Source organism: Rhinatrema bivittatum, chromosome 8 (assembly GCF_901001135.1).
Source record: "Rhinatrema bivittatum chromosome 8, aRhiBiv1.1, whole genome shotgun sequence".
Lineage (NCBI taxonomy): Eukaryota > Metazoa > Chordata > Amphibia > Gymnophiona > Rhinatrematidae > Rhinatrema > Rhinatrema bivittatum.
The window spans coordinates 229,385,516-229,406,754 of record NC_042622.1 but is presented as its reverse complement, the minus strand read 5'-3'; the positions used below and the strand labels follow the sequence as shown (position 1 = coordinate 229,406,754).

The following is a 21,239-nucleotide window of genomic DNA, read 5'->3' as shown; positions in this document are numbered from 1 at the left end:
CCCAGGTACTCCGTTTGGGTAGGGCACAGGTGACTCTTTGCCTAATTGACCACCCAGCCCAAGGATTGCAACAGATCCAGCACACTCAAAACCGTTGACATTCTTCTTCCAATTTTCCTCAAATTAACTAGTCATCCAGGTAAAGATGAACCAGAATCCCCTCCCTGCAGAGAACTGCCGCCATCACTACATCACCCTTCATGAACGTGCGCAGCGCCATCACCAGACCAAACAGGAGGGCCCAAAACTGGAAATGCTGCCCAGGACCACAAACGCAGGAATCTTTGATACTACGTCTGATAGGAATGTAGAGATAGGCTTCCATCAAGTCTAGAGATGCCAGAAATTCTCCTTGACGAACCGCCGCTATAACTGTCCAGCAATGTCTCCGTCGGAAATGGGAATCCGCAGTGATACATTCCACCTCTGCAGATTGAGAATGGATTGAAAGGACCCCTCTTTCTTTGGGATGACAAAATAAATGAGTACTGGCCAGGACCCTTGCTCCTCTGTTGGAATCGGGACTATTATGCCTAGCTCCTGAAGGTGCCCCCAATGTAGCTGGACTTGCCTGCTGCCTCCCTTTCGCCCTGCAGCGAGGATATCACGAAAGAATCCCGAAAGGGTGAGAATTTCTAATGTGTAACCATCTTATTACCTCTAGGACCCATTGATCTGAGGTAATTCTGGTCCTCTCCTTGTAATATAGCGATAGATGGCCCCCAACTGCACATTGAGAGTGTGGACCCTGCTGGTCTCATTGAGAGGTCTTACTGACCCTGGCCCCCCTACAGGCTCCTCAAAAGGATTGTTGCCGTCCAGAACCCTGTCCCTGCCTTACCACCTGTGGGACAGGGACAGAATTCTTCAGGGAACGAAAACATCCTTCCTGAAAATGAGAACAAGGTGGAAGAGTCTTCCGAGCAGTCTTCGTCCTCCGGCAGCTTATGACCCTTTGACTCTCCCAGCACCTTGATCAAATGCTCTAGGCCCTCCCTAAACAACAATTTGCTCTTGAAGGGAAGATTATAGAATTGAGATTTGGACCACATACTAGCCGACCAATTTCGCAACCACAACAAACGTTGTGCTGAGACCGTTGCGACCATACTCCTGGCCGAAGTCCAGATCAAGTCATAAAGAGCATGCACCACATAAGCAATCCTGGCTTTTACCTGGACTGCCTATCAGCCCCCACTGCAGCTGAAGATTTCTTCTGAACCTAGCACAAACACACCCTCTGCATGAGGCTACTACAGATCGCAGCTCATAGACTCAAAGCCGAGACCTCAAACATTCGCTTCAGGTGAATCCCAGCTTACAATCCTGTGCATCCTTTAAGACCGCTGACCCCACCACCGGGGATAGTCATCGTCTTGATGACCGCCGAAACCAAAGCATCCACCTTGGGCAACTCCAACAGCTGAAGAACTTCCTCAATTAGAGGATTACAACTTCGCCATTAACCTGGCCAACTTCAGGCCCACCTCTGGGAGATCCCATTCCCAGATTACCAGCTTCTTGACCGGGAGCGGAAAAGCTGTAGGGAGGATCTCTAAGACCATCCAAGAACGGGTCCAACCCTTCATTGTCCGACTCCTTCTTCTGGACTAGTTTAATACTCAGCTCCTGCAGGACTTGAGGAGTAAGCAGCTTCAGTTACTTCTTACAGAACAATCGAACCACACAAGGATCATCTCCTTCAGCTACCAGAACCTCCTCCGGATTTGCCATGTCGTTATCCACACCTCGATCAGGATCCGCTGGGTCCTCAGGGTCAAGCCCAGGATCATTACCTGGGTTATCCAGGTCAGAGGCCTCTGAACCATCTGGCTTTCCCGGATGATCCAGGCCTAGGTGATGAAGGTCTCCTGACCCGCTGGCCGAGGAAGCCCTTGGCACCTTCTCAACTGGACGAGACTGATGGCCTGCAGATTACTTAGCCCTCACACTCTTCTTGGCCAGGAATGCTTTGTGCAGAAGAAGAAAAATCCATGGAAAATCCCATGTCATCATCCTCATCTGACCCAGGGCTAGCCTGGTCCTCTCCTCCCCCCCTCCCCAAAACTCCTGTCCTGATGGCAGGAAGTACCACAACAGTGGGGGGGAGGACGAATCTCCGGGCTCTGTCTGCCCTCCTTCTCTTTCCATCTGAATGAAAGGCCCTACAGGCCCCCCTGCAGAGTCAAGCATCAAACCCTGGGATTGTGTGGCCCTGTGCCTGAGCTCTGTGATCTCCCCCCCCCTCCCCGAGGTAACCTTCCACGGCCCGAGACACAATCATAGCACAATGCTGCTGAATTAAGCTGTCCCTGGAGCAATGCACATGAGCATTACCCTTTCCTGCAATGCGACATTGCTGTTGGCGCCATTTTGAACACACGTGACCCAGCATGTTATACTCTAAGCAAAACACCGTGCGGTTGTGGCGCTTGAAAATATAAAGGGAAGACAGCCCAGTACAAGCTCCAGCTCTGGCATGTCCTGCACGGCAAGAGGAAACGGCTCTGAAGTGCTGCCGTTCCTCTTCTTTTTTTTTTTCCCTTCAAAAACTCTTAAAGAGCCAGGAACAGCCAAGAAAGAACAAACCAACAGGCAGAAAAAAACCTAAGGATACTTTCCTGCTGCTAGTTGCTCATCTGGGAAGAAGCCTTCAGGGTTCCAGAGGGAGCCAGAACCACTGTGGGTCAAGCTGCCCAGGGATCTCCAACCCCCTGCTTGCCTGGCTCCACTTGAGGCCCACGAAGGAACCTAACACCTCAGGGTGCGTTTCTTCTTCTCTAACTTTTCCATTTTTTTTTTTTTCAATACAAATGCCAGACTGCTGGAGACAGAGAACTGCAGGTGGCACTCTGTTATGTAGCAGTGCCTCAAACTCTTTTGTTCTCTGCCTCCATCTGCTGGTAGGGATGCAAAACCCACTTGTCTGGATTGATTTGGGGTATGATCAGATGTGTCCATTTCAAATCATTGAGCTGTCATTTAGAAATATAGGTTGGGGGCTGGGAAAGAGGACACATGTATCTGAATCCCTTGACCACAAGAGAAAACACATGGACATTAAACAGGTGACAGCTGAGCAAATGTGGTAGTTTTTGTCTAGCACTGTAAGCTTTACTAAGTATATTTTATAAGTTGGGAGGTCTCCTTCTCCACCCACCCAGGTGGGATAACTGCCCACACATGGTCATTTGCCTTTTCTCACTGTTTCTGATTCCTCTTTGCAGGTGATTAGTTCAACCAACGGTGAGCTGAACACAGATGACCCCACTGCAGGACATTCTAATGCACCAATCACAGCACCCGCTGAGGTGGAGGTGGCAGATGAGTCAAAGTAAGATGACAGCTGTTCTCATTTGTATTAAAGGGACTCGTCCTCCCTGCAGTACCTCTTTCTTTCCTGCCCCTCTCCATGGTATAAAATTAGGGAAAAAACTGGAACTTCAAATGGGAAATTTTAAGCTAGTAGCTGATTTTAATCCTTGACATACTTATCCATTTACCAATGAAAAGATAAGGATGACCAGTGGTGTAGGATATTTGTGTATCAGTAATACATCAATGCCTTATGTTGGTTTTATTCTTGGGTATTAACACTTAAAAGATTTAAATCGTTTTTAATTTTAAGAGGCAAATACTTCAACAATGTTTGCTAGAGAGCAGATAAGACCAAAATTTAAATTTTCCCTTATTTTGCTTCTGCAGGGATATAATGTTTTAAATATAGATGGCGTTTGCCTTCATGGGTGACGTAAACTAAGGGTGCCATACGCTATCCATTATCTGAAAAGACTTGTTCTGCTGTATCAGTGCAGGTACAACCAGACAACCCATGAGACTAGTTAACAATGCACAGCCTATCATTCCAAGCAAATATCATAAACTGTACCAATTAAAAAAAAAAATCAGATAACTTTTGTATCAAAGAAAAAAAGAGGGCACCCAGGAATAAGCCCTAACAGATTCTGCACTGAAGAAAGAGGCAGCTCGCTATTTGTATAATGTGAATATGTGAATGGCATGGTTCCTTTAATGAATGGACCCCACTTCTAACCACCTCCGCTCTCTGCCCTGCAGGTGCTGCTGTTTCTTCAAGAGAAGGAAGAGGAAAGGCGTACAGAGACATAAGTGAATTCCAAAGGAGGAGCCCGTCTTCCTCCATCACGTTCTACCCAGGAAGGACATGTTTTGTTTTATTTTTAGATTTGCTAGTTCAGTCTACAAGGACATGTTTTCTCTTCCCAGGGTCCTGAAGTGGCTGGAGCGGGTCTGGTTTCCTCTCCCTCTAGCCTCAGCTACCGTGGATTTTAAAATCTTTTTTGGGGGGAGGTGTTTTTATTTTGGGGGGTTTTTTTTTTGTTTTTTTTTTTATTTTTAGTATTCCCTCCCAGGAGCTCTGCGTTTGTTTACATCCACAAAAGACTGCTACAGACAGAGCAGGCAAAGGTGTCATGCAGCTCTGTGTGCTTATTCACAAAAAAAAAAGAACTCTTTCGCTAAAGAGAAATTTTAGTTTTGAAAATGGGGATCAAATATTAGACTTGTAATGTCAAGGAAAATATATTTCCAAGTGAATTGTGCTGCACAAGGTGTTTGTAATCCCTGTTGAAGTCTGATTCCAGGTTAATTGAAAGCAATGCTGTGTGAAATTCAAAATGTCTTTAACATTTGTTTCTTAGAGATTCAACAATTTGAGCTTCTGTTTTTCCTCTTTCAAGTGTTTTATCATAGGTTTACTTTTTCTTCCCATCCTCCTCCTATTTTGTATTACAGAAATAGTTTTTTGGGTTTTTTTTCTGAATGTGTGTGCACTTACACACAGTCTATGGCCTCAGGTACTGTGGACAGGTGAGGCGGATGGGGATGGAGGATTGTTCTGGCCACGTGTTTACATACTCCTGTTTTGATGCACTTTGGGTAGCACTACCGCCTGTGTTTAGGTTTGAAATGGATCATTTACAGGCTCATCTTGAAAGCAGTAGGGGAAGAGGCATAGGACATTTCCTCCTTCCTTGCCTGGTTTTTTTTTTTTTTTTGGGGGGGGGGGGGGGGGTTTGTTAAATGGGAGTGATTGGGAGTACTTGATTGCTGTCCGATCAGGCCACCCCCCCCCCCCCAACCCCCTCCTCCAGCCAAAGAAACTGGGGCCAGAAACAGAAGCATGACACAGCCATCCCTGTGTGGGAGCCCAGAGAAATAGGAAAGGCAGCCGGCTATGAGGGAGGAAGTCTGACAGTTCTGTGATCTGAAATCAAGTTATGTGACTGATTCTTTTTAACCATGTAATGTTAGCACTGTAATGGCATCAGAAACCTCATTCCTTAAATGTTAGTAAACTCCACTCAGGTCCTTATTGGGCTGATAGCCCCAGCAATGAGCGCTTTACTGCTTCAATGAACTGCTGCTGGTTTACTTAAACCTACAGGGTGGGTGGTGGGTTTGGGGAGCTTTTTTATGGTTTTGTTAGGTGTTGGGGATTTTTAAAAGTTAAAACAGTGTAAGGTGGCTTGTTGAGCTGATCAAAATGTAGGATTGGCCATAATGCTTGCGTGTGAGGTACTTGATCAATCGGATAGGGATAAAAAAGACACATCCCAAAATATAGCAAAAACCTTGTTTACACTGGGGGGGAGGGTAGAAGGGGGGTGAAGGGTGGGGCTTGGTGGCTTCCTCCACTTTTGGGCTTCCAGCTGAATTGAGAAACTGGCCTTTACTGGTTCTATGGACCTTCAGTCACAAGCGCCCCATCTAGCCAAGCTTTCCCTGGCTGTGGCTACCGCACTCAGTATGTATGTACCCCGAGGCTGGTGCATAGGCGCCCCTCCCCTACCATGAGGCAATGACTGCCTCCACTGCATTCCCCAGGAGCAGAAGCCAGCCTCAGGAATGGAACACAAATTTGCTGCCATTAGGCTAGCATCTTTCATGGATATGTATTGGACTGGTTGTTGTTAACCAGTCTGCACCATGACTGAAGAGGGACTGGTTATTTGCATTAATATGTAATAAAAGCATTATGGATTTTGCTCAAATGTGCTTTTCCTTAGTTACCCCACACCCATGTCCCATGTGCCAAGTCTGAAGAATGTGACCCTTTCTATGACATACAAGGCACATTACAATCTGAAGTTTTTAGTGGATAAACCAAACCAAAACAAACAGAAATTGCACTGATGTTCAGGCAGTTCTACAATTTGGGCCAGGGTAACAGTGGTAGAAAAGAATCTGTCAGCCAACATTTGGAATAGATCAAAGGGCAGCAAGGGATGTGGAACAGCAGTGAGTTTCACATGTTGAAATTTCAAGTTTTTCAAGAGACAGCTGGAATTCTCCATGTGTGTGATGAGATGGGACTACTTTAGGTTTTTCTAGTGCTGCTCCTCTGAAGTGAAACTCAAGCTGAAGAGTTTTAACTCTAGTTCCCTTGCCACATCTTCTTGAATTGGAGATTTTGCCTTTTTCTTCTGGCAGAGGGCGATGGGAGGGTGCAGATGAGGATTTGGGGCCCAGCTTTCCACATGTGAAGAAGTGGCCATAGTAGCAACTGGAAAGGCTAGCAGAGCCATACTTTTATTGAAAGTCACAGGCCTTGCACATATCCCTCCTGTGTATATGAACAATTCTGGTATCCAGATCATACATGTTTAATTGTATAGTATGTTAATGGCTCTGTGGTGGTTAAGATTGGTCTCATTCACATTCTCTGACCAGAAGCAGTTCTCAAGACCCAAGCATACAAGTGAGAATATTTTTGAATGAGTACTTCTCATGGGACCCATTGCTAAAGCAGATGCTTTTGGAATGGAAAGTTTTTTGGTTTTTTTTTTTGGATGGTAAAGGGTGGGGGAGGGGTTGGATTGTTTTGGTAGTTAAGTGCCAAAACCATGGAAATATTTTTTGAATCCCCTGATTTGATAATTTGTTGTTTTTTTATGAATGAGGTATTGATGTGCAAGAGAAATGGAACTGACTAGATTTTATCCTTTAGTCCTGGCCTGTGTGTGCCAATTATTGATGAATGTGGAAGGCTGAGGCACTGGGTTCCCCATCTCTGAACACACAGGGTCTGTCACTGTTGCTTCTTTTTCAGGCCTACCCAACTTTCAAATGCAGTTGAAATGACTGAAAATATAAATGCTATTATACTTTGTTAAAAATGAGAATTTTGGCTCGAGCGTGGGGAAAGCATATTTCTAAAACTGTAATTATGAATCTTGTTATGTTTGTGAAATGAACCTTATGTGACAGATGTAAAGCTAATGGGGGGGGGTTTAGCAAACATGAGCACTGCTGGCCTACAGAAGGTTGCGATTGAGACCACCTCAAGAGCCTTTGTCTGAAATTTGTATAGAAAAATAAAGATAATTTGTAGCTGTAATGCTGACCAAGCTGGGCATGTGCTGGCCTCTTTCCCCCCTCGCTAGGGGCTGTGTGGTTTAACAGTAGCTATGTAAAAGTCACCTTGATTTCAACACTGCTGCTTTTCAGCTGTTTTCTGGTGTGCCCCCTTACGTTAGCCAATGCTACATGCACCACACCCTGCACAAATACGTTAAGACCAGTTGTTTTTCTTTATTGATTTCCTATTTACAAATCACAAACCTGGCCAGAAGTAGTGTGAATATGGACAATGAGCAGACAGACTGGTCACCAGGTCAGTGATGTGTGAGTGCTATGGATGGTGATCACATTCAGCCATGAATTACATTCAAACTATGTGCAGATGTCAGAACTGTTTCAAATTAGCAGACTGATTTTACTTTGTGCTGGTAGGGCCTGTAATTGGGCTTTGGCCTGCCCTTAAAAGGAGGGAAGTGAGGAATGAAATGGGGTGGGGAGTATGGCATAATATAGGAACTACTCCATCCCTTACCTTTCAACTCCCACCAAAAACTAAGGCAACTGGATCTAGAGGTTTTTCCTTACTGGCCTTGGCAGTGCAAAAAGCATGCTCGTATGATCTTTAATCTAGTGGTTACAGAACTGTAGTTATGTCCTCCTTCTGCAGGGCAGACTTGTTCAGGCAAGAACCCTCGTGAGGCCTAACTCTCACATTTACATTTATGCTCTAACCTCTTGACAATTAATCAGTCTGTTCCCCCAGTTCATGTATTTCTTGTTCCTGGCAACACAAGCTCCATTTTGTAAAACTAGAGCACATAAGTGTAAGGTCACCAAGAGTGTTCAGAGGGCCAAGCCCCACTGATACTTTGGTTTGATTGTGTAGGCTTTAAGGACACCTTGAGACTGTTTACTGATTGGATTTCTACTCTACAATGTCCTCTCTCTTAACCAATAATGAAGTCCACATTCTAGTACTGACCATGGGGGTGAAATGGCCATACCTTGAAGCACAGCTGTGATTTACTCTGGACCTTACTGCCCACCAAAAAGCTTTTCTCTGCATACAGGCAGTGCTATTTAGGGGGGACTACCAAAGGTTTCAGCTAAGCTACGTTTTGCATGGTATCAAAAATACTGCAGCAATTACAAAGTTACCAACACATTGATTATACTTGTTAGCAGCTCTCCTGATTCTCAGAACTGTCTAGGAACCATCAACAAACAAATGTTCTCTCCGTGTGTAGGCAGTGCTGTTTAAATGGGGCTGCTGAGCCAAATCCAAATACATGGTAAGTGCTAATTACTGTAGCAGCTCTCCTAAATGCCACACCTATCTAGGAACCACTATCCTTGTTCAGTGACACTGATTAGTCCATTGTAAGATAGCCCTAATCTGAATGGGGCTTCTCCCAGGCTTACAGTTCTGGCAGCATTAGTGCTACTCTGTATGTGCTGTAAGTTTTAAAATGGTAATAGACTGCAGTGAGAATATAGGGACAAGTTTCAAAACTCTCTACCTTGATGCAAAGTTAGAGCTTATGCCTGATTTTAAAAGGAAAAGCATGTGTATGTGAGGTTTCAGACAATCCAATTTACCCAGTTAAGTAGCTTTCAAAATCACCCTCACTATGGTTTTCAAATGCTGCCCTGCATGGGTTATAGTTTGTATAGAGGAGATCACAAGCCCTCTTATATTACTTCCCTTCTGGCATGGTATGGTTTAACTCTATTCCCTCTAGGTGTAGGAAACAGGGAGCCCTACTTCAAGCAACTGCAGTTCAAACTTGGCTTATAAACACAATCTCTTGCTTTAGTAATTCATTGTGAAGATTTCAGAGACCACAATAGTAGATGTTCCCAGGAACAAGGCATGGATTTTTAAAGCTATTTTCAGGGTTTGTTTTTTTTTAATATAGATATATTTTTTTTGTATTCAGGAAGTGAAAATTTCTGCTAGAATGTGCAATGTGTTTTTTATAGTCACTGCTACTATAGGTCTTACTTTCTGACCCTTGACTGGGTTGTTGCTGTGGCAGCAATGATGCTTTATAGTGCTGGTGGCAATTTCAGTTGTGCAAACTTGGCTACTGGCAGGTGTTAGTTACAGTCTCACTGAAAGCAGTTTCTAGGTCCTACCAGAGCTCAAAGCTGAGTGCTCTCCTTTACAAGAGTCGGAGGGGCTCATGCCACTACAGCTTCCTGTGAAACATGAATGTACAGGGCCCAATAACAGCTTCCAAAATAACTACTGAAATGTAAATAAATGCCTGCTGCTGGAAGGCCCAATAAACAAAGTTACCTAGTGCCTGTGAGCCAGGAATACAGGTGAGATGGCACCTGTAGCGAGGACTATGCTTGTAGGCTAAGGGGTTACAATAATGTAACTAATGGTTTAAAGAGGGACTGGATGGCATGAGCTTTCAAGAAACACAGAGGCTAACACAGCTGTAGCCCACATCCAAAATGCAGTATGAAACCTTAGCCTTGTAGTGCACAGCCTCCTACTTACAAAACTCCACTACCTACCACTAGTTCTCTGCTATGGAAGGAGACACAAGGGGGAGAGGGGGGGAATAACAGCCATCTCTTTTCCTGCCCTCCCCCCAAACAATACTTCAATGGTGGCTGTGCTTAAAGATAGTCATGAAGCAGGAAAGTGATGATGAAGTTTTAGGGTTGGAATATTTCTAAACAAGCTAACAGCACCTGCCTTTCCTTGCTCAAAGAAGGTAATCTAAGAAACTGATAAAGGATCAACTGCTTAGGGGACAAACTTTTACTAGACAGAGTCCTCTTCTGAGATAGAGTTGTTCAGAACTGAAGGTAGGGGTTGGATCCATGCCAGCAATCTTTGTGCTGCCAATCCTTGTGCAGCTACATTCTCAAACATAAAACACAATTTCCTCTTGCAAAACATTCAGAAGTGGTTGCATGGTTTTTTTTTTTTTAAAACAGCTTTGCTGTGGCATAAAGTTAAAAGATGGGCACGAGCAGCACTGGCACAGAGGGAAAGATGCAGTTTCTTTAATAGCAACCCCTGGTTGGCATTGTTTCCACGGGCATGATGAAGCTCAGCTACAGAACAGTTCATTGCAGCCAGAGGTAGTGCCTGCTCAATTATGTATAGAAGATGATTTCTGGGATCTGTCCATCCTCTACTGAAGTACCATTATTGTTCCCAGCTGCATAACAGAAGGTAAAGCAGGTTTTGGTGCCAGTTGTTGGTGATTCATGAATGACTTTGCGCAGACCTTTGGTTCCGTAGTGAGAGTCTGGACCCTGTAAAAGAAAAGAGCGCTTTTAATTCTAGTGTTAACCTAGCCCTTCTTTATCCCCCTAGACCAGTCCAGACAAGTGAGGTTTTTCTCCCCTAGCAGGAGATGGAGACAACGAAAAGCTTTACTAAGACTGTTGGTACATAAGTTACTGTCACCTACAATCTCTGAGTATTTTCCATCTCCAGCAGAATTTAGAATTGTCTAGCCTGTGAATTGTTGCTCCTAGAGATGCTAGGTCTTTCCCTGTACAGAAAGTCAAGCAGGGGGTCAGTAGCCCTTGGTGACATGGGCACTGTTCTAGAGGAGGGCTTCAAAGCCAGTGATATTGGCTCCCTCCTGGCTTTTGCTAATTTCAGAAGACTTCAGTACGGGAAATGTTTCATTCTTAGGGGCTTTTTTGTTTTGGAGGATCTGGTCCCTTTAAATTAAAAAAAAACAACCCCCCCCCCCCCAAATAACCAGTAGACAGCTGCATGAGAGCCTCAGCACTCTTGAGGGCAAACAGGCCTGCAGGGTAGTGAACACGTGCAGAAGGGAGGACTACATGATCTCCACTGAGGGATTATTTATTTATTTATCGTGTTTTGTATACCATCATTCGGTTTCACCATCAGCACAGTTTACAGTAATCGTGAACAAATTAGTTAAAAAAAAATCACAACATAGTCAAAAGTCAGTTTACAGTTTCAGGATTTGTGTGTTAGTTAATACAAATAACATGTTGTACTAGGGCATAGGTTGGGGTTATACACTAAGGTAGAGCAGTGGGTATGTAAGTAGGTTGAGTTATACAGTTAAGTCAATATAGAACATGTTTTCAAAGTACAAATTATACTTGCAAGGTAGTTGGAAGTAAGATGGGGTTAGTTGCTTAAATGACAGAGTTTCGGATGGTGTTGTGTATTTTGTTCGGGGGATTAGGTTTTTTCTTGATGTTGAGTTGCGTGGGTGTCTGGCAGTGTGGTTGATTGCTTGGGTTTGAGTAGGCTCTAGTGAAAAGCCAGGTTTTCAGCTCTTTTTTGAAAGTTTTTGTTTTGTTCAGTTCTTAGTTGGTAGTGAGTTCCATAGAGAGGGGCTGGCAATGGAAATGGCTCTCACGGGTTGTGTTTAGTTGTGTGGTTCTAGCATGAGGGATTTCAAGGAGGCCTTTATTCGTTGAGCATAGGTTCCGTTTAGGAGCGTGGGTTTCGATGAGTTTGCTTAGCCAGTTGGTTTGATGTCCTATGATTATTTTATGCAGAATTGTTAGTACTTTGTAGTCTATTTGGTATTTTATTGGGAACCAGTGTGGTGCGATGAGAGTTGGGGTTAATATTTCTTTATTCCTGTTATAATTTTGTTAATATTTCTTTATTCCTGTTATAATTTTGGCGGCTGTGTTCTGTAGGATTTGGAGTGGACGAATGGTTGCGCGTGGTAGGCCAAGCAATAGGGCATTGCAGTAGTCTAGGCTGGAGAAGATGAGTAGTTGCAGGACTGTTCTGAAGTCATCTTGTGTAAGGAAGGGCTTAAGACATCTGAGTGTAAGTAGTTTGTGATATCCGTCCTTTATCTTGTTAGTTATGTGGATATTGAAAGACAGTTCGTTGTCAATGGTGATTCCTAGGTTTCGAGCATGCGTGACAGGAGAGATTAATGTTTTTAGGTTTTCCATTTTGAGGGGTTGCAAGGAAGAGTTGATGATTTATTTTTTTTTGTAAGGATGATTATTTCGGTTTTGTCTGTTTATTATGAGTTTTACGTCAGTTAGCTGTTTGATTTCTGTAAGGTAATTGGTTGTTCTGTTTTATGTTTCTTCTAAACTATTCTGTATAGGTACCAGTATTTGTATATCGTCAGTGTATAGGAAGTGAGTCAGACCCAGGCGTTCGTGTGTGACAGATTGGGAGAAGATATATGTTGAAGAGTGTTGCTGACAGTGCAGATCCTTGAGGAACTCCTGTGTTGAGGTTTACTTTGAGAGGGTGTTGAACATTACAAGAAAATTACTTCTTACCTGCTAATTTTCATTCCTGTAGTACTAGGATCAGTCCAGACGGTGGGTTATGTCCCCCGTCCAGCAGATGGAGTCAGAGTAAAGTTTTGAGGGTGCTGGTATATAAGCTGGTGCACCCTCCTAGATCCTCAGTATCGAGAATATCAAAGCCAAGCCAGAAAACTGGACAGAGCAAGAATGATGGATCAAGCCTAAGTGCAACCAAAAATCTGGAAGAGTTAATCAAATTAATGCAACTTGCAATGAGAACTGTCAAACAGAACAACACACAAATAACAACTACCCCCGAAGGGGAAAGAGCAGAGAACAGAAGAACAGGAGAAAATAGTCGAGCAGGTTCACACCGGGTGGGCGTCTGGCCTGATCTTAGTACTACAGGAATGAAAATTAGCAGGTAAGAAGTAATTTTCTTTTCCCTGTACGTACAGGATCAGTCCAGACGGTGGGATGTACCAAAGCTTCCCTAAACCGGGTGGGTCCCTGAGAACCCTGCTCGAAGTACCCTGTCCCCAAATGAACCAGCCTCCTCTACTGGTACATGGAGTCTATAGTGTCTGGAAAAAGTGTGGAGAGACTTCCAAGTCGCCGCCCGGCAGATTTCCTGTATGGAGACGAGTTGGGACTCTGCATGGGAAGTGGCCTGGGCCCGCAAGGAATGCGCCTTGATGCCCGCCGGAGGATCCTTCCCTGAACCAATATAAGCAGCAGCCACCGCCTCCTTGAGCCAGCGCGCGATGGTAGTCTTTGACGCCTGTTTGCCCTTTCTAGCACCGGACCAAAGGACAAAGAGATGATCGGATATCCGAAATTCATTCGTCACCTCCAAGTAGCGAAGAATCGCTCGTTTAACATCCAGACACCGAAGCGCCGCAGGGGCGTCTCCCGGAAAGGCTGGAAGTTCCACCACCTGGTTCAAGTGAAACGAGGAGACCACCTTAGGCAAGAACGAGGGGACCGTTCGCAGAGAGACCCCGGAGTCCGTGAACCGCAGGAAGGGCTCCCTGCACGACAGCGCCTGTAGCTCTGAGATACGCCTTGCCGAGGCTATTGCAACCAGGAAGATCGTCTTTAGGGTGACGTCCTTGATGGAAGCCTGCCTCAAAGGCTCAAAGGGAAGCCCTCCCAGAGCACGTAGCACCAAGTTGAGACTCCAGGAGGGGCAGAGAGGACGCACCGGCGGCCGCAAGTGCTTGACTCCCCTGAGGAACCTGGATATGTCCGGATGGGATGACGGATCCGGCCTGCCTGAGGCGCGAGCCAGGGACGCGAGGGCTGACATCTGCACTCGGAGCGAATTGTAGGAAAGCCCCTTTTCCAGCCCATCCTGCAAAAACGCCAGGATGTGATGTCGGGAAGCCGCGGTCGCGAGGGCACCCCGCGCCGAGCACCAAACCTCAAAGACCTTCCAGACCCGCACATAGGCGACCGATGTTGAAGCTTTACGCGCCTTGAGGAGCATGTCCACTACGGGAATAGCGTAGCCCTTGTTCAGGAGACCCCTCCTCTCAAAAGCCACGCTGCAAGACAGAAGGGTTCCGCCTGCTCCAAAAATACCGGACCCTGATGCAGAAGACGGGGGAGGTGCGCGAGTCGAAGTGGACCGTCCACCGACACGCCGAGCAGATCCGCGAACCATGGACGCCGCGGCCATTCCGGGGCCACCAGGATGACCTGACCGCAGTGTCGCTCCACCCTCCGGATCACCTTTCCCACCAGTGGCCAGGGGGGAAAGACGTAGAGTAGGATCTGAGTGGGCCAGGGAGAGCCAGAGCATCGACGCCTTCCGCGCCGCGCTCCCGTCTGCGGCTGAAGAAGCGAGGAGCCTTTGCGTTGGCGGCGGACGCCATGAAATCCATCGCCGGCGTCCCCCACCGGCGGAAGATGAGCGACATCGCCTCGTCGGAGAGAGACCACTCCCCCGGATCCAAGACCTGAGGACTCAGGAAGTCTGCTTGAATGTTGTCCACCCCGGCAATTTGGACGCCGCCAACTGATCCAGGAAACGCTCCGCCCACGCCATCAGGTGCGCGGCCTCCCACGCGACTAGGCGGCTCTTGGTGCCCCCTTGCCGATTGATGTACGCCACCGTTGTCGCATTGTCTGAGAGAACTCGAACCGCTCGACCCCTGATCAGAGGCAGGAACTGCACAAGGGCCAGACGGACCGCCCTGGTCTCCAGGCGGTTGATTGACCAGGTGGACTGCTCCGTTGTCCACCGGCCCTGAGCCGAGCTCCTGAGACACACTGCTCCCCAGCCTGACAGCTGGCATCGGTGGTGACCACTACCCAGTCTGGCGTTTCCAGGGAACAGCCCTGAGCTAGGTTCCTGGGATCCAGCCACCACCTCAAGCTGTCCCTGGCGGCCGAAGGCAGCGGGAGAACCGCCTGGTAGTCCTGCGAGACTGGTTTCCACCTTGAGAGCAGGGACATTTGGAGAGGCCGCAGGTGTGCAAAGGCCCAGGGCACCAAGCTGATCGCGAACGCCATGGAACCCAGGACTTGGAGATAATCCCACGCCGTGTGCGTCGGAAGAGAAGCAAACCTGATGATCTGATCCCGCAGAGATTGAGCCTTGTCCGGACGCAGGAAGACCTTGCCCGAGCCGTGTCGAAACGCAACTCCCAGGAAATCCAACTGTTGGGCTGGTTGCAGGCTGCTTTTGCTGAAGTTCACCACCCAGCCAAGGGACTGTAGGAAGGACACCACCCTGTCAACCGCCGCCCGTCCCTGCGACAGAGACTTTGCCCGAATGAGCCAGTCGTCCAAGTAGGGGTGGACCAAAATGCCCTCCCTCCGGAGAGCGGCCGCTACCACCACCATTATCTTGGTGAAGGTTCTGGGCGCGGTCGCCAGACCGAAGGGCAGGGCCTGGAACTGAAGATGTTGTCCCAAGATCTTGAAGCGAAGAAATCTGTGATGGGCCGGATGGATCGGAATATGCAGATACGCTTCCGTGAGGTCGAGGGAAGCCAAGAACTCCCCTTGATGCACCGCCGCAATCACAGAGCGGAGTGTTTCCATGCGAAACTTGGAGACCCGGAGCACCTTGTTGATTTCCTTGAGGTCCAGAATGGGACGAAAGGATCCGTCCTTTTTGGGAACCACGAAGTAAATTGAATAATGCCCCGAGCCCACCTCTCCTAAGGGGACGGGCGTGATGGCTCCTAGGGTCAACAGCCTGTCCAGCGTTTGTTGCACTCCCAGGCGCTTGAGACTTGACCCGCAGGGCGAGAAGACGAAGCGGTCCCTGGGCGCCCGCACAAAGTCCAACGCGTAACCGTCGCTTAGGATGTCTAGGACCCATTGGTCCGTGGTGATGTTGGTCCATTCCTCGCGAAACAAAGCGATGCGACCTCCAATCCGGGGCAGCGAGGAATGGCCTGGCCTGGCATCATTGTGAAGGCTTGCCCGAGGCTCCCGGTGCCGAGGAGTCCCTGGCAGGTCTGCGACCCCGAAAGGGCCGCGTCCACGTCTGCGACCTGGTGGAAGGTGTCCTAGGGCCCTGTGTCCTGGAACCTCGGTAACGCCTCTGGGGGCGGTAGCGATTCCTGGAAGTTCCAGGGAACGACCGAAAACCACGCTGCCGGTCCTCAGGCAACCTGTGGACCGAATTTTCCCCCAGGGTCTTTATGATCTGTTCGAGGTCTTCGCCGAAGAGAAACCTGCCCTTGAAGGGCAGAGCACCTAGACTCGCCTTGGAAGAGGCGTCCGCCGCCCAATTTTTGAGCCACAGGAGGCGCCGGGCAGAAACAGCCGAGGCCATGGTCCTTGCCAGGATCTCAGGAGATCGTGCAGGGTATCCGCCCCGTAAGCAATGACCGCCTCCAGACGGTCCGCCTGGGCTGCCTCCTCGGGTGGTAACTGTTGAGAAGTGAGGAGCTGTTGAACCCATCTAAGCCCGGCTCTCTGAGTCAGAGACCCGCAGATAGCCGCCCGGACCCCCAGTGCCGAGACTTCGAAGATCTTCTTGAGGGCGACCTCCAGCTTTCTATCCTGTATATCTCGCAGCGCGGTGCCCCCTGTGACCGGGATGGTAGTTCGTTTCGTGATGGCGGACACCGCTGAATCAACCTTGGGGACCCTAAGAAGATCCAGGAAGTCCCCCGGGAGAGGATAGAGCTTGTCCATCGCCCTGCTGACCCGAAGGGACGCCTCCGGGTTATCCCACTCTCTCACCAGGAGATGGAGAAAGGAATCGTGAATGGGAAAGGTCTTTGCTATGGGGCGCAGGCCTGCCAATACAGGATCCCCCTTGGAAGTAGCGGAGGCTACGGAAGGAGCTGGGGGTCCCGGTGGTTCAATGGGAGGGTCGAGGTCCAGTTCCTTGAGAACGTGAGGGATGAGATCCGCCAATTCCTCCTTGCGAAAGATGCGAAGGACCTGTGGGTCATCGCATTCCAGGTGTGCAGTAACCCCCGAATCATCATCCATCAGGGCCAAGGGGTCGCCCCCCGGATCCGGTGAGGGCGCCGGGCCACCTAGGAAAATTGGTATACTCAAGGGCCCCTTGGCGCCCCCCCCTACGGCCCCCGGTACCGATGTTGCAGCCCCCGAGGGTCTGGGGGCCTTGGCGGGGGGAGGAGGGAAAGCCGCCCCCCCCCCCTGAGGACTCAGGCTCTGCAAATAAGCCTGGTGCATAAGCACCACGAAGTCCGCCGAAAAACTGAGCGGTCCTGCCGAGGGCGGAGGCATGGGGTCCCTGGAGGGTCCGGCCGAAGAAGGCCGAGGCAGAGGCCCCCGAATCCAAGGTAAGAAGTAATTTTCTTTTCCCTGTACGTACAGGATCAGTCCAGACGGTGGGATGTACCAAGCTTCCCTAAACCGGGTGGGTCCCTGAGAACCCTGCTCGAAGTACCCTGTCCCCAAATGAACCAGCCTCCTCTACTGGTACATGGAGTCTATAGTGTCTGGAAAAAGTGTGGAGAGACTTCCAAGTCGCCGCCCGGCAGATTTCCTGTATGGAGACGAGTTGGGACTCTGCATGGGAAGTGGCCTGGGCCCGCAAGGAATGCGCCTTGATGCCCGCCGGAGGATCCTTCCCTGAACCAATATGAACTAAGATGGCCGCCGCTCCCGCCAAGGACGGGGGCGGGGCCATCCCCCGAGGCCCGCGGCGCTCCGAGCACGGCGGCGTGGTTGTCGGCGGGACGGTCTCCGCTTCACCCCCGGGAGGGCATCGACCACACAGACCGTCCCTCGAGGCGCCGTGACTCGGACCGCCGCAGGAAGGGCAGCGAGCGCGCTGCATTGCGCGAGGCCCGAGTCAGACGCAGCAGCCCAAGCACACAGCAAACGAAGAACGCGGCGCGGGGAGAGCGGCTCGCCGTGCCCTCAACCACCACCCAAACACCCTCAACCCCGGGGGCAGCAGGGGAATGGGACCTCCTTGCCGCCTGCAGCCCCGGGGAATGAGCGTCGCAGGGCCGCGGGGGAGGTGAGTCGCCGCGAGGGAAAAAGGGAGGGGAGAGGCTGGCCCCACCAGCATCCACCTCAGGCTGCGCCGAACCTGTGCTGAAAGGAAAAAGAAAACACAGATAACCCGCTTCCCCCAGCTTACCCCTCAAGGATACAAGGAGCGCGAGAGACAACAGAGCAGGTAAGACAGTCCTGATGGCAGGATCAGCAAAGGGGCCAAGGGAACCGGTTTCCCTCTGGCCGTGACAAAGTTTCCTTCATCCACTTTTTTTTTTTTTTTTTTTTTAACAACCTTGATCCATCAATCGAAAGATAGAGAAATCATTAAAGATATAGCGGAAAACCACTAGATAGGGGAAACCATGAGATCCCCTCCTCACATCTGCTGGAGTCAGAGAGATACTGAGGATCTAGGAGGGTGCACCAGCTTATATACCAGCACCCTCAAAACTTTACTCTGACTCCATCTGCTGGACCGGGGACATAACCCACCATCTGGACTGATCCTGTACGTACAGGGAATTGGAAATTTCTATGTGATAGGATGAGAACCATTGTAGGGTTTTTCCTGTGATTCCTATTTCAGATAGTCTATTGATGAGGATGAAATGGTTGACTGTATCAAAAGCGGCCGATAGATCCAGGAGGATTAATAGATAACTTTGACTCTTGTCAAATCCTCTGAGTATTGTCATTTAGTGAAAGGAGTAGTGATTCTGTGCTTAGGTTTTTCCTGAATCCAAATTGCGAGTGGTGAAGTATGTTCATTTCGAGGTAGTCAGAGAGTTGGGAGTGGATGATTTTTTCTATGATTTTTGCAATGAAGTGTAATTTGGATATAGGATTGTAGTTTTGTATGTTCTCCGGGTCTAGGTTGCTCTTTTTTAATAGGGGTTTGATGATTGCTGATTTTAGGCATTCTGGGTATTTACCTTCAGTAAGGGAGAGGTTAACTATGTCAGTTATTATTTTAGTTATTGAATTTTCGATCAGTTTGTTTGTATGGGGATACTGTCAATGGGATGGTTTGCTGGATTCATCTTTGTAATGATTTTTTGAATTTCAAGGGAGGAGGCAAGGTCAAAGTTGGACCAGGTTGTTAGTTTTGATAGTATTTTTGAAGTTTGGGCTTCTGTATTATTGTTTATGGTGGTGTGTTTTGATTTTTTTTGGTGAAAAATTCTGCAAATTCGTTGCTTTTGTTTTTGCTGGATGGTGTTCTGAGTTCGTTTGATGGTTTGGTAAGGTTTTGTACGATGGTGAATAGCATTCTGGGGTTATGCTGGGATTTATTTATTTTGCTTGAATAGAAATCTTTCTTTGCATTGAGAATAAGTTTTTTGTAGTTTGCTAGATGGGTTCGGTATGCGTCGAGGAGTGGGGGAGATTTATTCTTGCGCCAGGATCTTTCTTTTTTCCTAAGTTCGCGTATGGCTTTTCTTCTGCTGTTGTCGTATCATTGGTTTAGATGCTTTGGGTTTTTTTATTGACTTTATGATGATAGGGTATATTTTGTCTGCTATGGCTTTGGTAATGTTGAGCCATGAAGTTGTGGCTGTTTCTGAGTTTAAGTCTATGTTTGTGAGTTGTTCTTGTAGATTTTGTTGCAGTGTTTTGATATCAAAGGGAGGGCAGTATGCGAGGGTTCTTATGTTTTCGTCTGATAGGCTTCATGTTGAAGGTCAGGATCGATTGGATGAGGGAGTGGTCTGACCAGGGATTTGTTATTTTTGTTTGGTGTGACAGCCAGATGTGAGTGTTGATGAATACTAGATCTAGGGTACATCCTGCTTTGTGAGTTGGTCCTTTGATGATTTGTTGTAATCCCATTGTTGCTAGAGCATCAATTATTGCTTTGCATGTGGCTGAGAGGGGGTGGGTGTCTATGTGTAAGTTGAAATCCCCCAGGATGATGATTGGCTTATTGAGTGTTAAATTGGAGCTCATGAATTCTATAACAGGAGAGCAGTTTCGTTCTAGTGAGCCAGGGGGGGCAGTTTACTAGGCAGATTTGTAATTTTGATGAGTCGAATAGTGCAATTTCAAAGGGAGAACATATTTTTGATGTGATTAGTTTTAGCTGTAGGCTTTTTTTTTTTTTTTTATTATTAACATGAGTCCGCCTTTTTTTTTTTTTTTTTGGTCTGGGGATTGAGAAAGTTTTGTATGTTAGGTCTTCTATTTGATTAACACATTGTCTGAGTTTTTTATCCAGGTTTCTGTAATTACTATGAAATCTGGGCTTTCATCACTGAGTAGGTCTGTGAGGATGGGGATTTGTTTTCCTGTGGATTGTGCTTTTAATAGAATAAATGATAGGAGCATGCATTTGGTGTAAGTTTTCAAATTCTTGTCTGTAATAATGTGTGAGAGGTTGTACTCACTTTTTTCTTTGGCTTTTGCTGCTCTTCATGGAGTATGTTTTCTGAGTGAAATATGGTTGCACAGAGGTGTTTTGCTGGTGATATGGCGATATGAATATTTCATTAGGGATCGCATTAAGGGGCGCACAAAGGGGGATGTCCCTTTGTCACGTTACTTCGGCGCCTGTGTCTTGCGCCGGTTTTCAGGGTCAGCTGTGGCACTCCCGCTGATGTCAGGGATGTGTGGCCTTAGCGACTTGTGGCTGTGCACTTTGGTGGGGCTTGGGGCCTCAGGAAGAGTTGGCGTCATCTGGGGGTCCTAGAGGGCCTCGTGGTGCACTGCAATCATGACTTCTGCTGACCATGGGAAGCAGTGTTGCCTGTGAAGACTACAGAGCCCAGCTGCAGCCCTCAAAATTATAGAGTGGGTGGGTGGGATCCTTGTGAGCTTATCCAGCTGCCATAGGAGAAAGCTTGCAGGACAAAAGCAGCAGGCTTGCTGTGCTGACTCCCTTAATGGCAGGGAGCGTATGGGAATAGCAGTCATCTTATCTTCTCCTGCCCTGCAGGCCAGTTTAAGGGGACAGGAAATGTTGATCCCCTACCATTGTTTCCCATGGTGGTATACAGGGCTCCACAAGAGTCATCAGATTTACATCTAGAGCATTCTACGCAACCCTTTTCTCTAAATTTTGTACTACTGTTACACAAAGCCTTTTTGAAGAAACAAGCTGAGATTTAAGGGCCTTTGAAGGGGCACGCTGGGGCGTCTGGGAGCCTGCAAGTGCTAGGCTCCGTGTCATCTATACTAGATCTAGTGCCATAGGCAACTTCTCCTATGAG

General features: G+C 47.8%; 2 protein-coding genes across 3 annotated transcripts in view; one reads left to right on the top strand and one right to left on the bottom strand.

The window, feature by feature from the left end:
* Window positions 1–5,025, top strand: part of CSNK1G2 (casein kinase 1 gamma 2) — a 92,048-nt gene extending 87,023 nt beyond the window's left edge. The window contains exons 11-12 of the mRNA XM_029613938.1: window positions 3,228–3,334; window positions 4,078–5,025. Coding sequence (XP_029469798.1) covers window positions 3,228–3,334; window positions 4,078–4,132 — 162 coding nt within the window. The 3' untranslated portion in view covers window positions 4,133–5,025. The remainder of the gene's footprint in view (window positions 1–3,227; window positions 3,335–4,077) is intronic.
* A 1,764-nt stretch (window positions 5,026–6,789) lies between these two features.
* BTBD2 (BTB domain containing 2) overlaps window positions 6,790–21,239 on the bottom strand; it is a 113,660-nt gene continuing 99,210 nt past the window's right edge. For both annotated transcript variants that reach the window (XM_029613937.1, XM_029613936.1), the window contains exon 9: window positions 6,790–10,623. In XM_029613937.1, coding sequence (XP_029469797.1) covers window positions 10,462–10,623 — 162 coding nt within the window. In that variant the 3' untranslated portion in view covers window positions 6,790–10,461. The remainder of the gene's footprint in view (window positions 10,624–21,239) is intronic.